General features: G+C 38.8%; 1 protein-coding gene across 1 annotated transcript; it reads right to left on the bottom strand.

Moving 5' to 3' along the window:
* Positions 1-1,963: 1,963 nt before the first annotated feature.
* ERMP1 (endoplasmic reticulum metallopeptidase 1) lies at positions 1,964-22,342 on the bottom strand. Its single transcript, XM_005488169.4, has 15 exons — positions 22,014-22,342; positions 21,128-21,429; positions 18,027-18,154; positions 17,567-17,672; positions 16,559-16,705; positions 14,889-14,981; positions 13,307-13,519; positions 11,939-12,159; positions 9,242-9,416; positions 8,508-8,698; positions 7,666-7,818; positions 6,977-7,179; positions 6,219-6,334; positions 5,546-5,709; positions 1,964-4,215 (listed from the first exon to the last, which is right to left on the bottom strand). The coding sequence occupies exons 1-15, from the start codon at positions 22,292-22,294 to the stop codon at positions 4,051-4,053; spliced, it is 2,658 nt and encodes an 885-aa protein (XP_005488226.3). The 5' UTR covers positions 22,295-22,342; the 3' UTR covers positions 1,964-4,050.
* Between the last annotated feature and the right edge of the window lie 183 nt (positions 22,343-22,525).

The following is a 22,525-nucleotide window of genomic DNA, read 5'->3' on the forward strand; positions in this document are numbered from 1 at the left end:
GTTTATCATGTGGCCCCTGAAATAGGAAATTCTTTGGGCTTACTTATTCAGAGAGCACTGAGAGAAGGCTTTAAGAGTCCAAAGCTGGAGCCTAAAGCTATTACATAACAGACACAAAGCTTTCCTTTTTTATACAAAAAACTCCAAACCCCAAAAGAACCCCCAACAAATACAAAAGAATAAAACAAAAAAAAACCACAAAAAAAACCCCCAAAAAACCAAAAAAACCTCATCGAACAATACAAAACAAAAACCTCGAAACAAAACAAAACCACCCAAACAGAACAAACTACCACCTTCTCCACTGAAAAAACCATCTCCAAATAAACTCTGCATGAGCAGCCTTCTAAGATGGTTACTTAAATTCACCTGTGCACTTATTGGCTTTGAAGCTTCTATTTGTTCCATTCTCAGAACAGACTGAAAGAACTGTTCCTTTTTACATGAATCACTGCTAGTTTTAAGACTGATTCATCTTTCTGCAACTGAATTTTTTTAAAAACATGTTTGCTGAGGAACACTGATGCTTGACACCCTGCTTGAAATACAGATCTCCCTAAACAGGCTTATACTTCCTGCTCAAGACTCTGCTTTAATGCTTAGCATGTTCTTAAGCTGCACCCACAGCTTTGACAGAACCATGAAGAGTTGCAGCCCAACAGAACCTCTTTCACAGTGAACAGGAGAGCCTGGCTAATTTCTAGGATCAATTTATTTCCCCGAGACTGAAAGGGATTTACATGAAGGTTGAGAATGAATGTTCTGTGTTTAAAATGGAAGCCAGTTACATAAATTAACCACAGAACGTAGGTTTACTGATCCTGCATGTCTTCCTACCAATCTCTGCCAAGACCACGTACCAAGTTCTAAAATGGGTCATCCTGCAGGTCCCTTCCGGGCAATTATTATAAGTCAGATTATGTTTAGCCCTCAAGGGAGAAAAGTATGGAACAGCTTTGCCATGTAGACAAACTGTTCTTCAGCTGCATCCCACCTGCTACAACCACCTCTGTATAGACTTGTTAGATCTTGTCTATTTGATTAGCGTTTCTCCAGGAGAACTGCAATCCAACACAGACTGACAGACATCAAAGACAGGTCTTACTAGCACAGAACAGCCCCACTCAGCTCAACAGATTGTGTATGATTGTGTGTGTAATTTTCCTGTTCATTGCACCTATCCCTACACTTCTTTCCTCAATTGCATGCTTCTGCTTGAAAGACAATCTTGAAGGTATGGTGACACACTATAAGGATGCACTAGATAGAATAACAACAACATGTAGGGGCCTCTTTTGCTTACATTGATAAAGTGCTTAGTACTCAGCTTCAGAAATACATCTTTTAATAGAAAACACAATAGATTCTTAAAGCCATTAAAATGAGGGGAAAACCAGAAGAAAGCAATTGAGAAAATGCTGTGGATATAAATTGTTTCCAAAGAGCATAAGGTAATTTTACCCAACTGTTTACTGCCTCTACTAAGAATGAATAAATAATGTTTCTACTCTATGCCCTTGTATCCTTAAAGTTACTAGCTGCTTGCATTTAATACATTGCAGATAGTAAATCACACACAGCTTTTTTTAGGAGAAAGAGTAACCCAAAGTAGCAGAGGACTCATCTACTTGTACTTAAATAGGGAAGCAGATGGACACAGAGAATTTTTCCATCCTCTTTTTTTGTCTTAGATTAACAATAAAACTGGTCTCAACCATGCAAAAAATGCTCAGCTTGGCTACCAGTGACTCCTCTGTATCATATCTTTTTCAAAAACCACCCTCCTCTCCAGGAAACAACCCAGAATTCCCATTCTGACTTTTCTCAACTCAAATGATTTTTGCATTCTTTGGCCAAGCTTATCTTCCACACAGCTCTAACACCAGCTGTCTGACCCAGCAATATTATACTGCTCTTAGCAGTATTTCTACACCAAGTTCAAGTAAAACATTACTGCAATGAATGGAAACTCAAATATATAGCCTTTAATCATGCTAAAAATCAAGTGTCACCAATCAAGTTTTGCTTTTATTTACAAAGACAGAAACTTGCAACAAACCAGATATACCTCATAATAAATTTATTTAACAAGGATTAAATCCTGAGACAGCAGAAGTTATTGCTTCACTTTAAGTTTCAGAAACTGCCAACAGGCATTTTTATATTTTTGGCTCCCCATATGAATTCTTCACACAGCACTTCCAAAGCTTTAAATCATAAGCAAAACACAAAACTCAAAACTGAGAAAGATGGTAAATATCAGTGCAGCTTTAGTTAACTAGCTGTGCATCAGCTAGAGTACAGTACAACACATTCGTTGAGATTCAAGACACAGGAGTTTTAGTTCATAACTCTGATTTTCAAATCATTAATAGCACTTTTAAATAATATAGGGATTGTACTTTCAAATCAGATACAATCAAGTGATGATTAATGCACATTAATCTATAAACCCCCAGGTTTTAAGATACTGATGGCCAGTTCATTATGATTACAGTAATTAAACCTCTTACCCTAGTCCATGAGTGAGTTGACAATCTTTGTTAATGTCCCTTGACTAACCAATGACACTGGTTCTTTCCACTATTACACACTACTACAGAACAATCAAAAGGAAAAATACCTGACTGAAGAGCTTTATCCATCACAGCCTCACACAAATTAACTGTCACACAATTTTCTTTCATGTGTTCTGCAAACTTACCAGTACTAGCATGTTTCTACTCGAAATGATGATGCCTGCACAAAATCTGCTCTGTATGACATTAGGCAATACTCATGAGATTAACTATTTAAATTTGTAGTATGATATTGATATAGCCAAATGTTTTATACATAATTTGGAAAAAACCACTAAGTTCCTTCAGATATATCAAGTTCTTTGAATTTCAAAAATTATCCTTAACTATTAACCACTGCATTAAAAAACCCCAAAAAGATGGTAAGTACAAAAAAAGAGGTCAGTAGCTTCTGATTTCAAAGCTTGCCAATTAAAATTGGAAGATTCTCTAAAACACAGACATTTATAAAAATCCATCCTATGAAAATAAAATAAGAGCAATCCAGAATATTAGACATCTTTTCAAGATTACTCTTTTAGGTGCTTTTCCTTAAGGAAAGGAAACCTTATTTTAAGAAATAGCAAAATGTATTAGCAAGTGCAATACTAACACACTACCAAAAGTTTCTCCAGAGGAGATACCAAAATTAGCCAATTCTAATAAATTGGAAGGAAACTAAAAATTTAGAGTAGGTTAATTATAAGACATCCACTTAAAGGAGTAAGGACTTAGCACTCTTATGTATGAGAGAGCAAGTCACATGCTCATGTGCTGGTAGTGAAAGATCCCAACAGGAACAAAACCACAAGATGGTAGGTTGAACTTAGCCACTCATGCTGGAACACCAGAGAGACAGGAAAAGGGGTAGGACTAATTTTTTTAACAGAAACATACAATTTGGATAACCAATTACCACGTCCCATCATAATATTGATTTCTCCGCATTGCGCATTTGCCAAGGACTCAACGCAACCAACATGAGTATCACAGCTTTCAGTGACGTCCTCCAGTGACAAAAGTAATGCCTGGGACTTTGCCACCTCTGCCGTGCTCCCACAGGAACAAACACCTTCTAGCTGCAGATCAGACTTGAATAGGACGGATAGGATTGGTAGGTGATACTCCATGTATCAGTCAAGTACAGTTGTATTTAACACAGTATCAAAATAATTCCACGAAGCCCTCCCATTACAATTGCCACTATTTATTGTACTAATATTACCTCGTCAAGTGCAGTTTTCATTTTAAGAAACCCACTAGCCAAACTGCCATTTCAGTGGAAGAGCCAAGGTGAACTGCATTCAGAAAAGTATCATTATATCCCCAAGACAGCAGTAGTCTTTAAACAGTCAAACTGCCAAAGAAACACCACTTGCTGAAGTATTTTAAGCTCTTGCTGAAGTCTCTGGCATCTTGTTAGAAAGTGCTTGCCATAAGGGCATGCTGCATCAGAGATAACCCTATCAGCCCTGCAGCATTGCTGACAAAATTAAAAGACAAAAAGGTCATAAGTACAGGACCAGCCAGAAGAAAACGTCCAGTTTGGAAACCTCTCCAGTAAGGCATAGAGTTGAGGTGACTTTTGATCTTCCCCAAAAAAGTAATGTGCTGCTATGGCGAGGGAGACTATCCCATCAGAATGCTTCTCTGGAGCCTGAAAATGAGAAAAGGACAACACAGTCTTTATGATTGTTCCTGATAATTGAACATACATCAATTCAGATGCAGTTTTTTCTACAGACAGTATCTGTCCTGCAGTTCTTTGCTCTCTATGTTAAAACACTCCCTTATCTTCAACGTATCAATCTGATTACATGACAAGTTCAATTTGAAACAAACTGGCAACCACATTTTTGGATCACAGTGCCTCTGAGGTGTTACACAGCTTCCACGTGCTCCTACTTCAGTGTTTGTATCTGCCTGTTTTGCTGACAAATCAAGATATGGACTCCAACACAGTGTTTACACTGATCCTTCTACGGCAAATCCCATTCTGCCTAGCTTTGCCTCTATCAGACATGCAAGGCTTGTCACACTTGAGACTCCTATCTGCCTTATCGAGTACCCTTTGAGGATTATTTGTGTTTAGACTGCCTGGTGCAGGAAGGAAAAATGGGCTTTCTGACTTTTCAAAGATACTTGTAATATTTACTCAAAGGCTAAGTACTAAACCTATAGTAAAAACTTACATACAAAAACATACTGCTAAACCTATATTAAAAACATACGGGTAACCTATACTAAAAACATACGGGTCTGCAAAAAATTATTCCTTTGCAAGTTAGAAGGTGAGGAGGCATACAGATAATAGATGGACAGCATTATGCTCTCTAAACATAGCAGGGCTGAGATTAGGTGGGTTTGGTGGAAGCCTTGGCCTGGGCTGCATAGGGCGAAGGCTGAGTAGAAGCTTAGGTGGAGGCAGGACATAAAGAAAGTTATAGGATGAGAGCTATAATTTGTTGAGTTGAATCCCACACAAACAGGAAGGCTGGAAGCCCTTGTTTCTAGCTGATAATAATGCAAAAGAAAATTTAGCAAACAAAGCTTTAACAGCTCTCTTCAGCTTCAGGGCAGGTACATTTTCCACCAAGGATTCCATAATTCCCCAACACCAAGCAAACAAGAGAAGAGAAAGAGAACTACTCATAATAATAAAAACCAACTCTGAAATAACAGTAGTAAATATAAAACTTCAGGAACTGTGAGGGGAAGATGAGAGAAATCAAAACTTATGATCAAAGACCATGCAGACAAGAAAAGTATTTTTCCCTTGGCTGTTTGAAAGTTGGTGGACTGTCATGGGAAATACATGGGAGCCGATCTATAAAGCTGACCTATCAAAAGAAGGATACTAGAATTAAGATCCACCAAATAAAGCAAAGCATTAGGAAGTTACAGTGACACTTTTCACACAGGGATGCAGCCATGGTGGGAAGAGGGTGGACCAAGGCATCACCAGTTTCCAGCAGTGCCGCACTCACCGTCAGTTCCACCCAGAAGTGCCAGGGAGCTGCCTGCAGCCCACGGGAGTAGAACACAAAGTAGTCTCCCCCCAGGCTGGCGACCGGCATTCCATCCCCGAGGGACCAGCGGGACAGCGCGGAGCCCGCGCGCGGCCGCACGTACAGGGACATGTGGCTCGGGCCTGCGGGGACAGAGATGAGTCCACATGGATCAACGGGCAGAGGAGCCACCTGCTGTCCCTTGGAACAGCAGAGCATCCTTGAGCTACTATTCATGTCTTCCAAAGCACAGAAACGTCTTCTCTACAGAAGATGCTCCAATTTTTCCTAAGCACTGGGATAAGTGTGATGTTAAGGTAACAGAGGAACACAGGACATTTTATAATAATAAATATAAAAAATACTTATACATACTAACATATAAAATGCTACAAGATCCAGCTTAGAAAGGACCTTCTGTAAAATCAAGACTTACTCAAGACAGATGAAGTTACCAGTCCCAGAAATAAGAACTGCAAGACACTATTCATAGCTTCTAGTGTGCTATGAAACTGAATTAATTCATGCTAATCTCAGAAAGCTCAACTATCTTGGGAACAGCACTGCAACCTGCAGTACTGGAGTCAAAGGCTGATTTATTATGGGCATAAAAATAAACACAAATCATAAAGCAGAAGCTTCAGTCACTCACCAGATACTTCAAAGCTTAACCTCACAGAATTCCAAGGCATCAGCTTCTTGGACAGAAGTTTAAACTGAATGGGGCTTCTTGGCAAAATTTCCGGAGCAGGAAGATACCAGTTTTTCCTGTGGAGAAAAAAAAAAGTTTCAAGTTATTCTCAATGCAACACCCTGAGGTCAGAAGACAAGAAGTTTCTCCATAGCACAGCTGACTGTGCTGCTGCTGCATGAAATATTCAAAAGATGCTGATTCTAGCAGGAGACAGGTAAAATCAGCTTTTGGCCTGACAAATATTTAAAGGGCATATTAATAGAAAAATTGTCACTGGTGTGTCAATTCATTACCTTCATCTGCCTTAAATTACAAAACAAACAAGTGAGAACATTTTCACCTTCAAACAGATAAACTTTTGCTCTCAAGACTCTTGTGGTGTGAGAAACAGCCACAGCAGCTGGATTCCTTCTACAGAGACCTGCTACTCTAAACATCCTCTGCTGCCAGCTGCAGTGAAGGAAGGGAAGAAGGGAGAAGACATATATCCTCCTCTTCTGAACTGCCCTTTAGGAGGCCCCCCTTCACCTTTTTCTCCTCTGGTGCCTACATCTAATTTCCACACATCAACTTCTACAGCTCCTGCAGCAGATCCATGGCAGAAGACACAGATGAAGGATCATCCTTAGTTTTTCCTCCCTTATGTAAGTGAAATTGCATAAACGACTGCTGTACTTTGCAGTAAAGTGCTCAAGTGAGGCAGAGTTCACACAAACCGGAACATGAAATGGACTGGCAGAATCCAAGGAAGGCCACAGAAGGGAGCCTGCTCCTCACATGGAGTTCTAATGGTGTCATTGATTTCAGGTACATGGGGAGTTATGTGAGATATTCCATTATAATCAAACCCATTGATCCATATACCAGAGTCACTTTTAACCACATTTCCATCTAGATCATGAAATCTTCTGCTCGTATGCTAGAAGAAAAAAAAACAACAAACACAGAAAGATAATGGAGCCTCTGGAATTTGCAAGAGTCAGAGGTGATTCTGAAATATCCTTAAGGTCTGAAATACCTTAAGGTCTACTGCATTTTCAGTAGACTTTTCAGCACTGAACAGGTATCTGAGTATTTATGAATATAAATGCAAGAATTACTCAGATGAAAACATATCATAAAAACACTATTAGAAGATGACTGTTTTAGCCCACCTCAAACCACATTCCTTTTAAAATTACCATTGGTTACACAATTCACCCACTTAAACCCCCCTAAAACACCCTGCTCTTCTGACACAGGTGAGCTGAACACTGGGAGTGAACAAGGGAAACATCAATTGTTTCAAATCCAAGAATAACCATTAGAGCTTTTAAACCAAGAAAGAAAGGGGATATTAAGCCTTGGAAAAACTAAACATTCTTGCAACCAAAAGAGGCCATACAACATGCAAACCTTTTCTTACCTGGAGAAAGACTCGCTTAGGCTTTGGATTAGCTGCATCAGAACTGTAAGGAAAGAAGATTCCACTACAAACGAGAATCAGAGTGACTACAAACACAGTAGTTAAAGTTACTAGCGTCGTTTTGGTACTTTTGACAAGGTAAATGAAGTTAATCTAGAGAATAAAAAAACAGTCCAGTTATAAAACTGTAACACATAAATATAAAACTCTACTTGTATAATTCTAAAATTCAATTATGGAACTGAAGGTACATTAAAAGGAAGTGTCTCGTGTGAGGTGGTACTTGCAATTATGTCTTTTTAATCTCAGTATTTAGAACTAGTGTTTTTAAGATGATTTCTTTTTTAAAAAGAAACAAAGTGAGTAGTTCCTGGAACTTTCAAAATTTTCTTGTTTTTAAAACATCTGCCAAAACAAACAAACAACCAAAAAAAAAAACCCAACAAAAAAAACCCAAAAACCAAATTTTTCCAGGTTCTATAGCAGCAGAAAAAGCCCACAAATCTGAGTATTCTTTTTGAAGTTGGTATATGTATTGTTCAGTCATATATTAAACCTAAATCAAATCTCTACTCCATCTCTACTCAAAATTTAGCATTACATTTTGTCTTTTACATCAGTCTGTACTACATCACCATACAGCAATATAAGCTCTACTTCAATGATCTTTCTTTGACTAACACAAACTGTGGAATCTTTGACATATGTTCTAGAATTTTCCTGTAATGTTTAAGATACTGTAAAATTATCACTAACTTCCAGTATTAATCAAAAAGCACATCTTATTCTAAACTATAGAGAAAGCTTAAGGGTTTTAAACAACATTTGCAAATTCTACTTACAAAATAGGAAGATAGGATCACAGTAAAGATGACAATAAATCCTGCCAACACCATATCTGGTGGAATTTCTGAACCACTTCGTCCCATGACAGGTGTAAACATTTCAAACACAGTCCAACTAAGATACAGCATATACAAATAGGGAACAAACATCCCCAGCATGTACATCACAATAAACTTTATTGTGGCACCTATACAGAACAGGAAGAAGCAAAAGACAAAAAAGTAGAAGCTTACAAGGACATAAACACACAGCTTTATTGAAATATCCACAAGGATATACTGCTGCAAGTCCCAATACACAATACTGGTCCTCATCCCTAACATGGATATGGGAAGATCTCATTTTGCACAGCTAACACCAGTATAATTTTCAAAACCACCACAAAATTAATCTTGTACTACAAAAAAAACCTGAAAAATGTTTACTGTCCCAAGCATCATTTAAATATTATTATATTTTTATGAACCTTACTGTTCATCAAAATTCTGATCACTTATTAATATACTGACATACTGTTCTTACAGCCTGAGACCTGGGATGTTTTTCAGCATATTTTTTTAAAGCTTCTCACACTTACAAACTCGTCTCTAGTTCAAGAACACTTTTTTCATGACAAAAATGTGACTAAGTTAATTTGATTACTCAAAGTCAATGTTTGCGATTTCTTTTGCTTAAATAAGAGTAGGGGTACACGTTTAGAAACATAACATCTACCCCTCAAAATCCATACCTTTTTGGCTGAATTCCTTGTGGATCATCAGTTTAGTGAGTAAAGGAAACGCTACCCACAATGTACAAATGAATGCTGAACAAAGGCCCATCTGAGTCATCACAGCCAATACTATTGACCAAATCATCAATGAGGCATCAAAAAAAACATCTCCCAGGAACTGCTCATTCACATTCTGTAACAAAAAGAAGTAAAAACATTTCATTACTGTGCACATTCCATAGGTCCCATCTCATGAGAACACATTAAAAAATCTACATTCCTTGTAAACAATTGTTTTCCTTGGGCAAAACAATTTTGAATAGCATCATCTCACCATCTTCTTACCATACAGAATTATCCATGACAGTACATGTTTTTTACTAATTTTCTAATTCTGCTGACATAACTTGAAAAAGAGATTACATAGGCTGGGGAAGAAGGAGGAAGGCAATGTACAAATAACAATACCAAAGAATACACAAATACAAACATTGCTAATGTTTCAGGCAAATAGGGTCTTTTTTTAAAAAAAGAAACACAGCATATTAACAAGCTTCTTACACAAGCATTATTTGCTTTGGGTTTGGATTTTTTTTAAATTACATGGGCCATTCTGCGCTGTTTGCATGGCATGATTCCTAACTGCAAATCCAGCTAGTAGCACAAGGGACTACTTGCATGAACAATGGTTATCAGAAAGCCCCTCCTTCAGTTTCAGGGTGAGGAAGAAAAAAAGAGGAGAGTGAAGAAACATAAAAGTTGCCAAACTATTTCAAAACATTAAGCTTATCAACTCAGAAGTTGTTGAGCCATGAATCTGCCTCTGATAGCCAAGGAAGAAACTGGCTTCCAAAATTTTTATGCAACTTTTAAGTCAAATGCAAGCAACATTAACTGTAGAGCGTGGTGCAAGCTACAGCAGGCAACACTTCTGATTTTCAGATGGTTGATCTGATGATTAGGCAATCAGTGGAAGCAGCTCAAATCTATCTTCCACAATGATGTAGATCTAGAGTCTGAAATGTCCTAACAGCTAATGAAAGTAACAACCAGCTCATCCAGACGACTGGAAAACGGTAACATTGCATCTATTTAATAAATGGCTCTTCTTTTCCACAAAAGGAAAACACAAAATACATACATTTAGTAAGATATACGTACCACTTAACACTCCCCTTCCCTAAAAACATTCAAAAAACCTACTTCCAGAGAAAGACACAATGGATCCACTCAGAACTTTTCATACAAACAAATGGCATGAAGTTCTTAAAACTTTTTCAAAGATTTGTATTTGGATGACAACTAAGGCTTCCTAAATTCCCTTGTCCAAAACCTACCCACATGGCTGAGATAATATAAGTAACAGCAAGCTGAATGACTAAATATTACTACACCTAAAACCTCAACCTAGCAGGCCTGAGTAGTCAACTTCTGCCCTGGAGGAGTGTCATATCTATCAGATACCTCAAGATTATTCGTATTTAACACAAAACCATATGAGACTGCTATAATCCATAATTATGAAATTATTACACATGTTAAATCACATTGGTTAATTCATAAAAAAGAATCCTAAGCAAAACAGGTAAACAGACAGTAATCGTGACAAATGACAGCAATGGAAAAGTAACACACCAAATCCTCACTGAGTTTTGCAGGGGCCTAAATGACTTTTACCTATTGCAGAGAAGAACACAGACAGAGCTCTGTTACATCTCCAGCTGTGGTCAAAACAACTATAAATCAGAATAATCACAGAATTGTTTAAGTTAGAAAATACCTTTGAGATCATTTGATCTAAGCCTTGCACTGCCAAGACCACTGGTAAACCATGTCCCTAAGCGCCAGATCTACACATCTTTTAAATACCTCCAAGGATGGTGACCCAACCCTTTCCCTGGGCAGCCTGTTTCAAAGCATGATAATCCTTTCCATAAAGAAATGTCTCTTAATATCTAATCTGAATCTCCTCTGGCATAACTTAACATTTCCTCTTGTCCTGTTGCTGGTTGTCTGGCAGAAAAGACCAAGCCCCACCTGGCTATACCCTCCCTTCAGGCAGTTGTAGAGAGCCAAAAGATCCCCCCTGAGCCTCCTTCTCACCAGCCTAAACAATCCCAGCTCCCTCAGCTGCTCCTCACAGAACTTGTGCTCCAGATACTTCCCCAGCTCCACTGCCCTTCTCTGGACATGCTCCAGCACCCAAATTACTTTCTTGTACTGAGGGGCTCAACACTGAGTACAGGATTTGAGGTGTGGCCCCACCAGCACTGAGTACAGGGAACAATCCCTGCCCTGCTCCTGCTGCCACACCATTGCTGGCACAGCCCAGGATGCCATTGGCCTTCTTGGCCACCTGGGCACTGCTGGCTCATGCTCAGCTGCTGTCACCAGCACCCCCAGGGCCTTTTCCTGGGGCAGCTTTGCAGCCACTCTGCCCCAGCCTGTGGCACTGCCTGGGCTTGCTGTGACCCAAGTCACAAAGGCTCCTGCCTTTTTTTTGAAACATCTCCTAAAGGTCAAAGCTGCCTTAAATCACATAGCTCTTACCTCTCTGATTTAGCAGAACAATCTTTATGTTTAGATGAAGCAATTTTTCACAGTGACACTTTAAATACTAAAAACTTTTTGCTTTTTTTTTAAGCAGCTCAAATCTATCTTCCACAGATTAAACACCTCACTGACCTTCAACAATAACAACAAAGCCTTGCCTACCTTGTAGAAGAACTTCTTGGCTAGCATGTGCACAAGAATGAGCTTAGCTGCAGCTGCAGTGCCATAGAGAGACACAGAAACATAGAAATGGGTGTACCAAGAAAGAGCCCGTCCAATGAAGGAGACAAACATTGCTACCATGAGGACTGCCACCAGTGCACACACCCAGCTCGTCAGGGTTAAGCTGAATGCAGTCAGTAACTTCTTCAGGTTATGAACAGCTATAGAAGAAGAAAAAAGAAGTTTCATTCAATACTTGTGTATTCTACTGCAGACTATCATCAACATTTTAATTACCCCACAGTGTAACTACTTCAATGACCAAAATAAAGGGATCCCCTGTGAAGATATCTCAACAGCACAGTTTGCATCTCTTAGCCTAATTCTTTGCATGTTCTTTGCACACATCCCTGCTGCAATGTTTATTCCCAGAATACTGGTGCATTTTGCAGATTACAGCTTTCTTAATTTTCTAGCAAAAATTTTACTAGGGGGCCAGTGGAGCCACAGTTCCACTTTTAAGCATACAGAAACGCCCAACAAGAAACACAACAAAAAACGAACCACAAATAAAAAAATCACAAATAATAAAATAAAAACTCTCCCCTGAAAAAATACAAAACGAAACAAAACCAACCACCAAAAAACCCACAAGTCCCTCTCCTCGTTTCCCTCAAGAAGAAAAAAATTGAGTTGCTTTTCTTGTAACATTTTCTTACTCCAAAATATTTTCTGGATTTTGAGATGGGGGTGATTTCCTGAGCCTTATTTCTTTTAAATAGGCATGTTCCTACACATACTAAGAAGGTCTAACTAGATTTAAGTTGGTTTACACTCTATTAAATTTTTCTGTCATTTTCCATATTTTTTTCCTTACTTGCTCCTGTCTACAGACAGATGTCATAGAAACATGGTTCTGACACCATATCTGAATTAACAAAATAAAAAACATAATATGGATACTCGGGTTTTTTTTTTCAATTTCCAAATCTTTAAAAGATTAAATTTTAACCTTCATGAAATGATAAGAGACAAAATCATGATTCATAAATGCTACACATCTAGGCCTATCATCTTCTTTCACCATTATTAATATTCAGATGCAAGACTTAAGCACAAAGCAACTCCTATGGCATGCTGCACACCTAAAATTTATTTCTGAAGTTCAACTAACCAGATGCTGTAATGGTCTGAACACTTTTTCACCTGCGCTTTTGAACCGAGTAATTACTATTTGTTGAAGAGTAATGCAATTAAAAAAAAACCAAAAAAGCTAAAAAAAAAACCACCAAAAAACCCAAACAAAAACACACCCAAAAAACCCCAAACACAAACAAACAAACCCACACCAAAATCACCTAGACTTACCTCTGGGTTTTGGCTGTAATACTTTTTTGCTTAAATAAAAAAAAGCAATTGCTGATGTAATATAGTTCATAATTGTGCCAACACGAGCAGGATAAGCCAGGACAAATAAACCAAGTATATCAAAGAACACAACATTTCCATGTCGATACTCAAAAGATTTAGCCAACTTTTCTGATGTAGCCAGGTATTTTAGGACAGCCAGAATATTGTCACCTATTAAAGGAGCAGAGGCGCAGTATAGTTATATCAAGGTTAATAAATTATCACACAGCATTTTTAATATAACCATTCTGAAAAATTGTATAGAAATATCCTCAACAAAGGCATGAATACACAAATTACACTCAAACAGGTATTTGACAGTATACAAATAGTATCTTCATGAGTTATTCTATCCAGCTGTCAAAATAAGTATACCTGGGAAGTCTCATGCACTTAGACATCACCTCAGTGATGGCAACAGTCAGGCTTTCAGCCCACAAACTCTTCTTGACTTCTGATATTTCACACTGAAGGCTAACCCATGGAAGAGTTTATAATTTCCTAATCTTCATCCTTTCCTCACTACTAAGTGACCCCTCCAGGTTTCCATGACTATGAATTACCTGCCTTTCCCTCCCTACATGACTGTAAACACAAGACCACTATTTTATTCTGTAGCCTCCAGGAATCAATCACCTTTTGCTTTTACACAGTACAGTCAAAACACAGGTAACCCAATGAGAGCAATCATTCTAAACTTTGATTTTGCTTTTATTAGACCATAAAAAGTGCTTACTGGCTATAAAGTTTGTCTTTTTGTTTTTTTAACCTGTCATATATTTAATGGGACAAGTTCTACATATAACCATCATGACCAGTAAAATCATCTTTCCAATAGGAATTTAAAAGCGTTACTTTCTGTCCTGCAGCTAAATTGGTGCAAGGAAGTGTTTAAAACCATAATTCATGCTGGTCATCTAAGCTGGCTTCTGTATAAACGTGAAGAGTAAATAGGCAAAATCCTGGAGTATTTTGGATTATGCTCATTTTCCTGGGAAATTAAAGGTTTTCATCATTTTTTTTACTGCATTCTGTCAAACAGCCTGCTATGAGCACAACCTGTTGTTGAAAATAAATCCTATTTACCCAGTCTGTGTGCTACCACATAAGTTTTCCTGAGGTCCATTCTAATCCAAAATTCTCTGTTGGTAGATCAGTCTATATGCCACCAAACTACTCAAAAGCTTCAGATGAAAAACATTAACCAATAATGGGACTTAGTGAGATAAAAGGAACACAGAATGCTGATTAATCAGGTATCAACGGAGAGACAATAACTCTGATTTGAAAGCAACTGTGGAATCTAATGTCACTGGAGGCTGGTAAAGTTTATCTTCCCAAGCTGACCAAATATATTTCTTTTATTATTTAAAATGTATGTATTCAGTTAATTCTTTCTTTGTGTTCTTGAGAACACAACCAACATGTACTAAATGTGTCATTAAAATTATCAATTTATACTGCAGCAGTCCTACAGCAAAATGAAAAAGCAGCTACAACACCACTCTTTGGTAAATTATTGAATCCTTAAAATACCAACCTGCTCTCTGAATGGAATCTGTCAAAATTCTGTCTGATGTGTCATATTTTGTATGGTAAATGTAGCCATTTTCAATAAAAGCCAAATCTATTCCTACAAAAAGAAAAGCAGCATTTTTAAAATCTATACAATCCTAAAACCCCAAAACAAATAAATGAAAGCCTCCCATATTCTTTACAGAAAATGCTGCTCTACTTTGTAACCCAGTCATCATCCTTAGAGATGAAGAAAGTAGTCTTCTTTACAGAAGGAAAACTAACTGGACTTCCAGTGTCTTTAAAAGAGAACAGCTTTAAAATATTTTAAAGTATCTGTCATTTTGCATGTACCCATTCCCAGGACATCTGTACCCAAATAGAGAAACGCATGAAAACACCAGATCAGCTCAGCCTCATGTACAAGATGTACAAGGTGCTTGCCAAAGGCTTACTTGCAACACTTCAATAAATGTTCATGCTGAAAAGTAATAAAAAGCAGCACTGTGAAACTACAGAGCTCCTTCTCAAAATACCAGGTGCGCTCTTTGAACTTCTAATGTGTAAACAAAAGTATTTACCAAAACCCAAAGGTTAAACCCTCTGCTTAATAAGTTATACATTCAGTGTATCCCATTCACCTGTTCAGCTGCATATGCCAAAAGCTGCTACCTGCAATCTGAATTCTCACAGTTTTTGGCAAATTAGGTCTCAATTCTGAGGAACAAACCAATTGTTAAACTTAATTATTTTTTTATTGGTTTATAAAAAAATCCCCAGAGGTCAGTAAGAAGTCATTTACCATCCAGGTATGATTCTGAACAAAGAAGACATTGTACAAAATCAGCTACTTTATCTTCAGACTAGAAGCATACTTCAGAACAGTACAGAATATGTCAGAACAACTGCTTTGTACCAATAATCAATTCAAAAATATCACTTTTCTTGACTCCAATGACAACCTGTCCTGAACAACAAGGACTTTACAGAAGTTTACAGTCTTTTGAACTGTGTTCATTGAGTGAACATTTCACATTTCTTTCCCACTGATCATTCTCCACAGAAAGGACAGCAAGCTGTAAACAGATTAGCAAAACAAAAAAGCTTCTGTCTAGTCCTTGATTATGGAAAAAAACAAACAAAACCTGCCAAAACCCCCTAAAAACCAACAACCAAATCCCCCAAATAAAACACCACCACCAATACGGAAAAAAACAACCCACAACAACCTAACAAAACAACAACAAAACAAAACAAGAACAACAATAAAAATCCCTAATCAAACAAAACCCAAGGAAAATGAAATACATTAATGACTATGTCACTACCTCTAAAGACAATGATTTTGCTTAATCTATTAGATACAGACATTTCATTCCTGCAAGTAGGTTACTAACATCATGTACCAAAATGTTTCAAACCAGAATATTTAATAGAGTACTGTTAATTCCTGGAGTATTTCCCCGATTTTCAAGAAACTTTTCTACCATGAAGCTTCTTTCTGGAAAACACCTGTCATCTGAAACATCCTTAGCAACTATATGACAATCTAAAAACTCTTTCCTTACGAAAGGAACAGGGAAATTCCCTCCCAGTGTGACAGATCAAACTTGAAAATGTTCACATAGTCAACGAGAGACGAGTGTCCTTGATATAAAAATGCAATGTGTATTGACGTGCCTTTTGATAACATACCTGGAACATTGCCAAAATCCCTGTAGATACGGAAGTCAGTATCTGCCGGGATAATGCCACTCTGAAATATTTCCTGCGCCACCACAGAGGCAAAGGGATGTTTGGCTGCAACTACATACGCTTGTACCAACCAAGGATTCTCAGGTCCTGACAAAAGATGAGCAGAAAACTCACAACAAATATTTTTTGAACTTCAGTTAGGGTATGCATTCTCATGGTAACAAATAACACAAAGTAACTCACTGAGATTTAACATTCTTGCCTTGCAGAGCATATAGTAAGTACAATTGTGTTGGATGAATGACTCACACCTGAGAGAAAGAACTGACTACACCTGAGGGGAAAAAAACCTAAGCCACTGCTTAGAGAGAGCAACAGTGGCAGAGCAGATAAGTCATGTCCCAAAAAGAACTAGCGTTAATGAAGAAGTCACAACCTTTAGCCAAGTTTCCAATCCATCATGTATCACACTGCTGTTTAGAAAAAATTCTGTCCCCCTAAAGCACTCAGAGCAAGCAAACACCTAAGGGCTTCGTCAGGACAAGAATGTCTGCAGTCCAGCTAGGATGGGGTACAGGTCTAACCGTAGCCTACAAAACACAGAAGTTTTGCTGCTTCCTGAGCATGAGATGGAGTTCTAATGCCAACATCTTCCTGATTTTACAAGAACTTCTGTGAAAAATAAATAGAACATGTGAAAGTATGAGTGTTAAGATATATGTACTACCAAAACACTTTTCTCCTTTTTATCTTTAAGTAAAAGAGAAACACAATTCTGTTGTTCTGCCCTCCACAGGCTTCACACCTATGAAGGAACTTATGTGGTAGAGGTTTAGCCTGTAACTACCTAAAGACTAAAAAAAATTTAACTGGTGCACAGGACTGGGAAAAAGGCACAGATGTTCTCTTGTCTTTTGCTTATGAGTCATTTTCAATATTCCTTCAAGTCTGCATAATTTATTATCAAATTATCCTAGTGTAGAAATTGGACACAATGCAAGCTCATACCTGTTTGAAAAACAAGTTCTTTTCCTCCTACACCTGCTGCCTCCAGGTTAATAAAAGCTCTGATTGACTTGGCCCACTCATGTTGTGTAATGAAGCCATGACTAGCCTTGATGGGGAAACAAAAAAATATAGGTCAAACATCTACCAGACAAGCCTAAATGTTATTTTCCATCATTCAAGACTGCATATAACTCAAGGCACAAGGCAGAAAACACAAATAGATGCAGAAAATGCAAGTCTTCTACTTAAACTAATATATACAATACCCTTAATCCAACTGCATGCTTTCCTTTGAAATTATACACATTCTCCTCAGAAAAGACAGGTAATCAATGAATATTTCAAGAGCTAAACACAAGCTATATCAAGAGCTAAACTAAACACAAGCTATATCTTTCATTTGTTAAGAGCTTTAATATACTGCTTTGATGTGTAATTTTTAATTCTGGCACATTCTCACCTGTAAAATATTTTCTTCTGCACCATTAAACAAGAATATGACAGCATGCTGCAGGGACTGTGATGACTTCGAAAGTGTGTTAAGTATTTCAAGCATCACCGCACAGCTAACAGCATCATCGCTGGCACCTTAAAATAATCAGCAAAATAATAAAGCTTACAACAAACACATAGATTTGTAACAAAAACAAGAGAGAGAAAATGGTTTATGCTATTGCAGTTTTAATATAACTGCAGTACAATTGTGTTAAGCTTTAGTATATTTTTGGTGCTGCTTGTACCCTCTGTCTACACCAGTTGAAAGCAACAGCTGAAAGAAAAAATAAATTCAGAAGTTGGGCAAGTGAATGACAAGATATCAGATTCAACACCACTGTTCAAGAGGTGTTGAATCTAAGACTAACCAGGCTACTAGGAAAGCAATGTGATAATTATCTATTTTCCTAAATACAACTTGAACAAATAAGGAGGTAATTTTCATTGACAGCACTCTCAAATTTCAAGAAATAAACATTCCCACTAAAGTCACCCTGAAGTGCTCTACACTCTTACAACGCATTCAATTAGGAGGACAAAACCTCCAAGTAACACAAAGCTAAGACTGCAAAATAAAGCTAAGGAAATACCAGAATTCACATCTTTAAAAGTCTCCATAAGGTATACATTATAATAAAAGATTTTCATGATCAGATGCTTTTCAACACCCTTCTTTCTTTGCAGAAAGCCCTTTCACTCTAATCTCTGTTGTCTCTGAGTTTCTCATCCAATTACAATCTCACACCTCCCACGCCCCACTGGTTTTTTATCTTGATTAAGCAGCCATCTTTGAGTCAAGGCCTCCCATTTTCCCACTTCCCTCACTTTGGTACAAGCTGTAGCACCTCCCTATCCTGTTCTAATAAATAAAATTTGGGAGAAAACAGAAATTTAAACCTCGTTCCTGTGGGCCTGGGTTGCACGCATGTTGCTGACATGCACTGAGATGCCAACAATGGTGTGTTCAGGAGTCAGCATGCTATTTAGGTACACTTGTTGGCTGCTCAAAATGTTCAATTTACACACTAAAGAAAAAAAAGAGCAGCTTTTCCAAAGCTTGTCACCAGGCAAAACTTAAGAAGTATCTGCTATGAATACAACATATTCTTAATATAAACACAAATCTTAGTCTAGGTTTTAACTTTAGTTTATTGCATAGAATAAGTAAATTTGAAATTTTTCCAATACACAATTCTCTACCCTATTTCTCAGAAATTACGGCCTAAGAAAACCACATCATGTCTGCAATGATATTTCAAGAATGTTTTTGCTGTCAAGTTTATCAGAAAATAATCAAATAGGCATATAAACTGAAGAGCAGCAGAATCAGAACAAGAGACATATTTTAGGACTTCAAAGTTTATGATTTTTCCTTCACAAGGAACACAAGCTTTCTATTTTTCAAAATAAATGATTTACTGAGATTTGCTTCACACATTTTGTGTCTATAAGCACCACAAGCAGATTATATTTTATTATCTGATTTCAAATGTATTACTCACTGATCTTTGAGTCATGCTGATTCTGGTTAAAAGCCCACCTTTCTGATAATGAAAAAAAGGGCTGTAAGCAAACAGCTAAGAGAATATGGGAAAAACCAAAAAATTCTTGCTTAGGTAATGTGCAAGTGACACACTAAGAAAACAAGAGGCAGAGCAGCTCCTTGCTGCTGTAAAGAGCTAGGCTGCTTTGTGATTAATAACAAGCACACAGGATGATTTCTGGCTCCTCTGCAGTTTTCTCTAAAATCCTACACAAACCACTCCTATGTTTTTGGCACTTCCGTGCAAGGTTGGTGAAATATTTTAGTGTTTGAGTAACTGTAAAGAAAATAACTGATGTAAACATAATCCTGTTTTATAATCCACAGAAATCGACACACAATTTACATAGGACATCAATTAGAAAACAATTTTTAATTGTCATAGTACTGTGCTTGTGAAATACTCTAAGTCTTGGTAGACACACATGCAGTAATTAGCATCTCTGCAGTTCCTCAGTCACAGAGCATGTATAATAATCATGCATTTATTAAGCTAAATTTAGAAGCTCATGTTGTACAAATATGATTGAGAAAGAGAAGTTCTATACACAATTTATGTTCAGAAAAAAGGCAGGAGGAGTCCAGCAAAAGCTTTGTTTCTCTAGCTAACACTCAACTGTTCCCTTAATAATGAAGACTAGTCACATGTGCTACAGAACAGAAGGCTCACCACCAAAAAATTAAAATATTGCATGGGATGTAAATGAAGAAATTCCAGTAAAAGCTGTATCATTGGTGAGTGCCACCTGTGGGTGTTTTTTAACTGTAGTAACAGGCACACACCTGTGGCTGAGTGTTACAACAGATTTTGTTTTAGATCCATACCTTCCTAGCTTTGTTAAACCCACAAATTTACAAAGCAGTTTACACCCTTGCTGCAGTAACAATTTTAAAGGATTAGATTTTAAAAATGTAGAGGAACAAGAATAAGAGAGTACGCAAAAGTGATACTCAAACTAGCAGTAAAACATATACACACTATCAAGGTAATAGTACTCCAGCCTTTGATCACTACAGTCTTTTGAGACAGAAGCTTTGAATGTGGAATGAAAAAAAAACCCTGGCATATCTTAAGCATATCAGACTGAAAATCTGAGATACCCAGTAGAAGGAGGGGAAAACAGACTCGTTAATATGTGTGGGCATAATCTCTGGCACAAAGCATCCTGTGAAAGGAAAACCAGGATTAAATCAGTACAGAAATATGAAAAGACCTGGACGATGGGTGGAAACAGCACAAAAACAATATGCATAAGCAGTGAAGTACAAGAAAGGCATATATATCCAAACTTCCCAGAAATCTAGATAAGCATCTGTAAATCACTGCCTACCAGAAAATGAGAGTGAAATCCTGAGTTTAACTAGGATCAATCTGTCACTCTAAACAATGAGTTTCACTGAGGCCAAGCTGACTAGCTGGCACGTGCATTATTCTAGTGTGGCAACTTGGTAGGAGAAATCCATGAGCCAAGCCCTGCAGCTCATGTCACACACAGAAACATGGAACAAATGCACAGACCTACCTGGGGTATTTGGTACGGAATCAAAGTGACAATTGGATAACACTGCATGCTCAGCTCCATTGCGAGGTTCCAGCTTCACTACCACATTGGTTATGTTTGCATAGTAACTAGTAAAGCCCCCTAAAAAGTCAATGCTGAAGGAGCCTGTGGGCCTCTGTATGTCTACAGATATCTTGTGAGCATCCGTGCTTTCTCTTTCTATTCCCCTGATTTGTTCTAAGAGGTAGTTAACTGCAAGAACTTCATTTTCTGGACTTCCAACTGTTCTGGGCCCAATTGCTGTAATGTTGTCAAGATATCCCCTGTAAGACATAAATTAAAACTCAAGCATCAATACATTTAGTATGTAACTTATCTACAAGTGTAACATTTTTGTAGATGGTTCTATTTCAAAACTCATGGTAGGCAGAAGAGGCTAAAGCCAGTTAGATGGTAACTTGTAATGGGAATATAGCCCTGATTAGGACTCCTTCTTTTTACCATGATAGTAAGCCATGGTATTGGTTTTCTGATCTGAACATATCAATTTAAAAAGAAACAGAAGGGTGAATGAAGAAGCTAAAGACTTTACCTTTAGCGAGGCTCTGTATATGCATATATGTCTTTTTCCGAATGTCTGAAAAAGCACACTTTTATCGAGATATACACCTGACGCTAACACTCCAAAACTGAAATTAAAGTGATAGTTTTAGTCTTGCCGACGTCTCGGTGACATAACAACTGAAAACTTGAAGACACTGAGCACTACACGAGACTACTGGAACTAAACTATTGGGAGGCGCTGCTCAACCAGCTCCGAGCTTTCGCCAGGGCACAGCGCGACACGACCCCTCTGCCAGGGACCGCCACCCACCCCGGCCGCCTCCCGCCCGGCACCCCGCCGTACCTGGCGCGGGAGGCGCTGAAGTCGCGGGGCCCGGCGGCGGCGGGCTGGCGGCTCAGCAGCTGCCGGTGCGACACCTGCGCCAGCGCCCGCAGCCCCAGCAGGTACAGCAGCACCAGCGGCGCCCCCCGCGCCTCGGGCAGCGGCAGCAGCGGCCGCCGCCCGCCCCGCTTCTTGCCGCCCGCGCCGGGGTCGCCGTCCTCTCGCGGCGGCGGCCGGCGGCGGTCGCGCTGTGCGGCGGTGGCGCGGAGCCGCCACCCGCCCGTGTCGCCGCCGCGCTCCATGGCCGCGCCGTCCTCCCGCCCGCCGCGCAGCCGCCGTACGGGCACGCGCGAGGGTCAGAGCGCGGCCCGGCCCGGCCCCGCCCGCCGCTCACGTGGTCCGGCGCCGGGCCCGGCGGTGGCGCTGGCTCTGCTGCTCTCGCCCCGCTTCCGCGCCGGTCGGGCTAGAGGGGAACAGCAAGCCACCTGGTGCAGCCTCCCTGCTCAAGCACATGGCGCAGGATTTGTCCATAC

This window comes from Zonotrichia albicollis, chromosome Z, assembly GCF_047830755.1.
Source record: "Zonotrichia albicollis isolate bZonAlb1 chromosome Z, bZonAlb1.hap1, whole genome shotgun sequence".
NCBI classification, from domain to species: domain Eukaryota; kingdom Metazoa; phylum Chordata; class Aves; order Passeriformes; family Passerellidae; genus Zonotrichia; species Zonotrichia albicollis.

Excerpts from the sequence above, each read along its gene's own strand:
- ERMP1 (XM_005488169.4), bottom strand. The coding sequence starts at position 22,294 with ATGGAGCGCGGCGGCGACACGGGCGGGTGGCGGCTCCGCGCCACCGCC. Across the intron at positions 16,706-17,566 it reads AGAACTTGTTTTTCAAACAG|GACCTGAGAATCCTTGGTTG; the intron begins GTATGAGCTTGC and ends ATCTTTTGTCAG. Across the intron at positions 7,819-8,507 it reads TGATCCTATCTTCCTATTTT|ATTAACTTCATTTACCTTGT; the intron begins GTAAGTAGAATT and ends TTTATTCTCTAG.